At 45.1% G+C, this 7,417-nt stretch overlaps 1 protein-coding gene across 1 annotated transcript; it reads right to left on the reverse strand.

The window, feature by feature from the left end:
- Nucleotides 1–629: 629 nt before the first annotated feature.
- LOC119319656 (putative NAC domain-containing protein 94) lies at nucleotides 630–3,549 on the reverse strand. Its single transcript, XM_037594101.1, has 3 exons — nucleotides 2,989–3,549; nucleotides 1,813–2,117; nucleotides 630–1,429 (listed from the first exon to the last, which is right to left on the reverse strand). The coding sequence occupies exons 1-3, from the start codon at nucleotides 3,173–3,175 to the stop codon at nucleotides 752–754; spliced, it is 1,170 nt and encodes a 389-aa protein (XP_037449998.1). The 5' UTR covers nucleotides 3,176–3,549; the 3' UTR covers nucleotides 630–751.
- Nucleotides 3,550–7,417: the final 3,868 nt, after the last annotated feature.

A 7,417-nucleotide genomic window follows, 5' to 3' on the forward strand; every position in this document is an offset into this window, starting at 1 on the left:
GGCAGCGGCAACCGCTCTTCCATCATCTGCCGGCCGCCGCAAACGTCAAAAACTCTCGTGTACTCCGTCGAGACCGCAGATTCAATGCGAGCAAGTGACAGGTGCGGCCGCCATTCCGCGAACTTCCCTGCATAAGTACATAGCAGGCCACAAAGTCGTGCCTGGGGAACGCGCACCGCTCGTTCGGCGAAATACCCCACCGAGACTGCCTGGCGCCGATGCGCAACGCGGGAGGCTTCGTGGACTGACCAGTCCGTACGATTCGCCGCCGGTTCAAAGCCAAGTCCTACTGGGCGCACGACGGACGACCTTGTTGTCAGGGAAGCGGACTAAGCGAGCTGTTTCTTCCTATACCAGTGATCCTTTTACACAAAGGTACGTGCACCGACAACCCTCCATTTATCTCAAAACTGGGGGAAAAAGAAGCGAAGACGATCAGATTAGGCAGTTCATTCAGAAACCATACATAGCACAACTCTGCAGTACATGCAACTATGGACAAAATTGGAGCTGAGCTATGTTTACACAGGGCACGGCTACAACCTACAACAGCTCCTACGTTGCACAGAAGGGTGATTAGTTGCACGAATTCATCCTATTACATTGTAGCACACATTAGTTCTGTTAGCTTCACTGTTAACAGAACGAAACTCTAATACCTCTTCATGCTAACAGTAATACTAGCAGATGGAGGTAGGTACTGCTCTCTACTGCACTCTAAAATCAAATCTACATTGCTACAGAGTACAAACTAAGTGTAGCATTTGGTCGGCTGGTAATTCGTCGAGGCCTCGGTGGTGCAAGGGAGCGAGTCCCAAGGCACGGTCGCTCTCCAGTCATCAGAAAGCGGCCCTTGCAGGTTGTTGAATGGGAAATTCATGGACCGTGGAGCTCCGCCGACGTTGTTGCCGATATCAGGCAGGTCGACCACGCATCTGCTGATCATGTTGTTGTTGTTGCATTGTTGCGGCTGCGCAAACTCAATGTTCATGGGGGCTGATCTGTCCATGTTGGAGAATGTGATGGGTGACGCGTTCATAACCATCGATGCAATGTCCATCCCAGCCGGAAGATCAAGCGGAATTGCCGACAGGATACTCATGGCCTGGTGCTCTGCATCTGATGGTGGGAGAACTATGGATGTAGCTGGCCTGCTTATGCTGTCAATGATGTTGAGAGTGCTCTGACAGGAGGAAATTATCGATGGAAAATAGCCACTGCTGCTGAACTGGATGTTGGAGGAGATGATGTTGGTCATTGCGGACGATGTGTTCTCTGAGGTGTGTCGACTTCTGTGTGTGGTCTGCAAGTGGGGAGGTATGTAGGCCCCATTTGTGTTGGGTAATGGAGGAGAGACCCATGAGTGTGAGAGCGCCCTCTGCGCTGTGGCGTTGGTTTTCTTGAAAATCCTGCAGATTGCCCACGAATCCTGCTCATGAGGAGAAAATGGAAAGAAAATATGTCGGTTAGTGATTTTCTTGTGAAAGGTAAACAATATCTTACACTTATAACAGAGAGGAAAGATTAAGCGAATCCATGTCTGACATAATAAAATTCACTATATTCTGAACATTTGCATTGTGCTATTTATATATCTGCAGGCATTTGCAGTTTTGCAGTCCTTATATTTTTCCGAAAGAAATATATTGCAAGTTATCTTAGTGTAATGTTTGAAAGACATGTATTTTTAACGTAGCAGCAATGTTCTTCAAGATTTAGGGGGCATCCTACATAAGTTGCATTCAAGTTCACATGTTCAGTGAAAAATTCAGAGCTATTTTCTCTCAAAGTTGCAGCATGCGAGTTGCTTACATTTGGTGGAATGGTCTTCTCCAGTGGCTTCTTCTGCGGCAATGAAGGGTCGGTGAGTGATGGCAGCCGAAACTCATGCATCATCCAGTCTGTTTTGACACCTTTGGCTGCTCTACCCTTGTAAAAGACGAGAGACTTCTTCAAGCCTATACACTTGCTTCCATCGGAGGAGTAGATTGGTCTGTCGGTTCCGGTCGCCTTCCAGAAGCCTGCTCCGGTCACCCTGTTAGGCCTTGTGCTGTTCCGGTACTTCCTATCCCTTGGGCAGTAGAAATACCACTCCTTCTCTCCAGTGCTTGCTAGTTCTTCATTGAGAAAAATAAAAGTTTTGGTAAGTAAGCGTGAGCAAAAAGAAGTTTCACGGCGTCTATTAAGCAACTCAGTGTATAACCAAAGATCAGTTAACTTAATCCTATGCCCTGTCCCCCTGCTCCTCTTGTAATACCCTGTTTCTCTCCTAATCTTAATGAAAAGGCAGAACACCTGCCAGTTAGCCTAAAAAAAAATCCTATGTCCTGTTTGGTGCAATCATGGTCAAGAAATAATAGTGAGATATACACATGAATCATGCCTGCAGGACTTATTAACCATGGAGAAACCAACTTTGAAACTTATAAATCAACTATTCAGCCTTAACATGATGAACCACTAGAAGACATATTCAGTAAGCACCTACAGTAGTAGGATCATGTAAACTCGAAGATGGGATATCATGTGCCAAGTTTCTCAACATCATATGGGTCAAGGTGCATGCAGTTATTTACTGTAGTTAGTAGCTATTCCAATCCTGATAATTACACGGGTAAGCCTTTTCCCCAGGTTTAACCCTAAAATTTCTTTGGCTTCATCATATATATATGGGTGCTGTCTACTCGTGGACACTAGAAAAGAGGTGGAAAAAACCCTATGCAGTAGCACAACCTCAAATAGACAACTAACCAAAATATGCATGTAATATTGTCAGAGTTTTCTCTTGTTAAACCAGTGGGAAAAGAAAATATGTACTCAATTACAAAGTACCAACAAGATGGAGCATGTATGCTTCATCCCGGTCATGCGGAGAGAAGATATATGAGCAAGTAATGTTCTTATTGCAGAATAGAAAGGCTTCATAGCTCTTTATTGGTCTGTGCAGAGAAGCAAAAGATAGTTCACAAGGGGTTTATAGAAGCTTACTTGGGAGATCCCATGGATCAAACTTGTAGATGTCTAGCTGCCTGATAAGCTCAATCGGAAGAGACTTCTGCTGGATTTTCCTCTTGAGGTAGAACCTGACGAGCTCTTCATCAGTTGGATGAAACCTGAAGCCAGGTAACATAACTTCATCTTGCTTCTCCATGTCATCACTCCTGATCTCCTCCATATCCTTACCACCGTAAAACAAACCGGTGGCTGGATGCTAAGTAACTAGCCCAATCAAAGCTAACCTTAGCCCTAGTTATCAGCAGCGTACTAAACCCTAATGACTGATGTGTTAGGTGAGACTTTACTGGACAGGAACTAGCTAAGGATTTGGGTTTCTACTGATCACGGAGGTGGAAGAGGGATCACGCTCGATGACTTGAACGCAAGATTGAACTAACCTAAACAACCTAGCTCTAAGCACTGCCTGTTCCTTATCAAGCAAAGCAAGCAGGAAAACTATGAGGGAACTATGGTATGCAGCTACTTAAAGAGAGAAGGAAGCTCGAGCTTAAGTCCCAGACTTGCACTTAGCTCTCTTAGCTGCTCCCTTTGTAGGGTCTTCCTTCCCGCTATTCGGCTTATTGTTCACACCTTTGCACACACGCAAGAACAGGCTCTTATAGCAGATCTTTAGAATACACCTGTCGTTGAACTCTTGTTATAGGGTCTCTTTGGTCTTTACTCCATGACGAGGATCTCAATGAACTGTACAAATTCTGCTGCCATTTTGGGATTAGCATTCTTTAGATTACTTAGCAATTAGTTAATTAACGTTGCTTTGCATCTGACATAGTTCAGACATATGTGTTACTGCTTATAATTATGTCTTCTGAGAGAATAATCTACTAGCTCACTAGATTGCTAGCTTAATGTTTTTTATTGTGGCTTCCTTGTCCATAGTTGATGTGTAGTAAGTAACAATTCCCAAGACATCAAGAGACTTCCAAATTCCAAGTAAGTACAGTTTTATATTGGAACACTGGGAGTGTAATTCCCTCTGACACCAACTATATTTTACATTGGTATCAACATCTATATCCCCTCCCCACGTTTGATCCCGCTCCTGATCCAAAAATTCCTTCCAAATCATGCCTTTTCCCTTTCATTCTTATCTTTTTTTCTCTCTCACCTTTATAGTTTATGTTTTAAGGATAACTGCTAAACGGTAGCGAAAATGGGAGTCAAAGGATATTGCTTACGAATTTGAATGCATTTGCTCAATTTGCGTGCTCCTAATTTGAACATTGCCCCTGACAGAAAATAGAAGAATAAAAAAGTTCCGAATGAGGAAACTGATGTTTATGAACCTGTATTTTCAGTAATCATTAATCAAAGAAAAGAACGAGGGAAATACCGATCACTCACCTTGGTAGTTGCACGTTTCTCATTCCTAGAATGGAGCCAAAAAGACGAGTCATATCCGGTAAAATTACTTATCTGTCCCATTGAAAAGATGCTAATGTCTCTGGCTGTTGTAAGCATGTGAATGGTCAAACCTGAGTTAAATCTGGCCTCAGTCATTAGTTTACTCTATGGATAGTGATGTAGTATTAGTTGCTGATGTGTTACAGCCAAGGGGGGTTAACTACCTTTGTACGCATTCGGTTGTCACTACTCTGAAAGTCCTACGTTTGTCTGTAACAGCACATCCATTGGTATGGACTAGATGCACACCTCTCTTGACTATTTCACCTGTGCAACCAATTCCAGCTCCAAGCAAAGGTTAGTTGTCATCCTTTATACATTATACTCCCTCCGTTCAGAAATACTTGTCGGAGAAATGGATGTATCTAGACATATTTTAGTTCAAGATACATTCGTTTTTAGTCCATTTATTCGACAAGTATTTCTGGATAGAGGGAGTATATTTGTGTATAATTTGTATCACATTTCTCGACAAATCGGTTACTCTTCTAAATGCAGTATTCTGGCATGTGATAAATCTTATGCATCTGATGTTTGCACCATGGATGCATCATGCATGGGGCTACAGCTGCTAAGGTGAAAGAAGCCAAGGTATGGGAAAAATGAAGATGCCTCACTGTCACTAGGCCACCATCATAATCACATGCCACCATACTTTAACCGGAAAAATCCAGACCTGCCCGTTCGTGCAGCATTGGGCGCATCACGGGGAACTTCTACAGACATTGATGCGAAAATCCTGCGTGGATCCAAGTGTAGCCTCCTCATTCTTCACCACCAACCAGAGAGAGAAGAGAAAAAGAAAGTATGAAACCCAAAATCCCATGGACCCAAGTTTTTTGCAGACCCTGTCCTCCGAGCACCCAACAGTGCAAGGACCTTGGAATTAAATGATGTTGGGAGGTCACTGCTAGTAATAGGGGATTATAGATGGTCTTAGGGTCAAACCTCTGTGCTACGAGTCGGTTCGTGGATACCCACGCAGTTCTTTTCTTTTCTACTAGGAGTGCTGCTGCATCCATCCACGAGTGCGACTCACTGGCCTCTTGTCGGTGACGAACTACTGAAGACCTTACTGATGGGTGCATCTGTACACTTGTTCTACAGATTTGCAATGGATTACTGCATCAGTAGTGTTCTTCGGTGTTTTGTCAGCTTCACACATAACCATCTCTTTCGTCTAAATGGAAAGGCAGATTCCTTCAAAAACTTCTTTTTGTCTAAATGAAAAGGCAGATTCCTTCAAAAACCTATCACCTACATAACCCCGTCTTTTTCGTCTAAACGAAAAGTAGTTCCCTTCAAAAGCTTATCACCTCCATCTTTGTATGTAAATCATCTTTTTCGTCTAAATTGAAAGGCAGCGCTCCTGTCGGTTCGTCGAAGAAAAAAACATCTATTGTTCTACATCATGGCGTCCTGAAATGGTCGGGCGGGCGACGGAGTGAGTCGAGTCGGTCACTGACCAGTGGGCCAGACGCAGCAGCTGCCTCTCTCCTACTCAGTCGTGCTTGTCCGTTGATCGGGCCGTGTGCCTCAACCCAACCCACTCGTGCGGCCTCTCGTTTGATGTTGCCTAGTCTAGTCGGGCGGCTGGGGTCAAACCCTTCCGGTTCAAGTCTCCTCCGTCGCATGCCCCTCGGTACGCGTGGCCTCTGTAATAAGTTTGTTTAGCATCCAGGATCCCATGTTTCCAGGGTGCAGACTCCCAATTTAATCCCTCTGTACTCTTCCTTCCTACGCGGCCAATCGATGCGCCGAGGCCGTGTTTGTGCGTGTAACCGCGTCGCACGCCGAGCTTGGCACCTCGTCCGTTGCCCCCGTGCACGTGTGGCCTGGGACGTGGGACAGTGGCTCCCTCGGGCCCAGGTAAACTTGGCGTTTTTGGCAAAGTTCGAGCCCGGAAAACGGCTCAAACCGTTCTCAGCTTTTCTCAACGAACTTTTCTTTTCCAAAAGATCAGATGTAATTTGCCTGCGCATAAACTAGCTAGTTTTGGTTATAGGATGGTGAGGGGTAGTGAGCGTATTTGGCTCAATGATTTACCTCCTGATGTACTCAGTGCCGTGGCCGGTGATTTAACCGTGTCCACTGGTTAATTGAAATGCATGGTGTTCCAGGTAAGAAAAAAAGATCAGATTTATTATAAGGATTCACTTGAAATAAAAAAACCTCAAACATAATAAAAATTACATCGAGGTCCATGGACCACCAAACGACCATTGCAACTGCAAGAATGAGCTGCCGATGTGCCGCTGTCCCGGCTCCCATACTGGAGCCGAAAAGACTTTGTCGATAACATTCAGGAAGTCTTCGTTCACGTGCCCCTAAGAACAGGCGTTCCGGAGCCGTAGTCATCGCCGTTGAATCCTTATATCAATCTGAAGAATTTGACATCAAATATCGCCGTTACGTACGCATGGCGAGAAACCCTAACCTCCCCGCCTAGAGGAGCTGACGAGAATCTACGCCGGAGCTCAGTCTAATCCATCCCAACGGACAAACTTAAGAAGGATCGGAGCCCGGAAGACTGACTCGAAAAAGGACCGCCGCCATCCGTCCAAACGCCGCCCCTGTGCGAACTTACACCCTACCTATCTACTAGCCGGAGACGAGTCACCAGAAATCCCCTTCCCGCCACTGGCCGCCGGAGTGGCGGGCGGAGGGAAGGCGAATCCACGGACTCACCAGCGGAGATCGAGTGGAGGAAGGCTTTCCCTAACCATCTTGCGAGAGGGAAAAGAAAAGCAGATATTGATAAATATACCACAAGGACATAACATTTCTCCACTACTGCTCTTGTTTTTTTATCAGATACTGAGCCGTGAGCACAGATGTCATACATATTGCAACATAAATGCATTTTCTGTTTGAACATTTGCCGGCTTGAAATGGACAATAAAACCGTCTACAACCAGACTTTGCAAATCCGACCCTTCAAAAGCGCATCCAGGGCACTTTCTAAATCCGCGCCTCCACACCAGCATATCTCATA

The sequence above is a fragment of the Triticum dicoccoides genome, chromosome 6A (assembly GCF_002162155.2).
Source record: "Triticum dicoccoides isolate Atlit2015 ecotype Zavitan chromosome 6A, WEW_v2.0, whole genome shotgun sequence".
Taxonomy (NCBI): domain Eukaryota; kingdom Viridiplantae; phylum Streptophyta; class Magnoliopsida; order Poales; family Poaceae; genus Triticum; species Triticum dicoccoides.

Coding starts and splice junctions, on each gene's coding strand:
- LOC119319656 (XM_037594101.1), bottom strand. CDS start 3,175: ATGGAGGAGATCAGGAGTGATGACATGGAGAAGCAAGATGAAGTTATG. Junction 2,118..2,988: donor TGATCCATGGGATCTCCCAA/GTAAGCTTCTAT, acceptor TTCTCAATGAAG/AACTAGCAAGCACTGGAGAG. Junction 1,430..1,812: donor AGAAGACCATTCCACCAAAT/GTAAGCAACTCG, acceptor CCTCATGAGCAG/GATTCGTGGGCAATCTGCAG.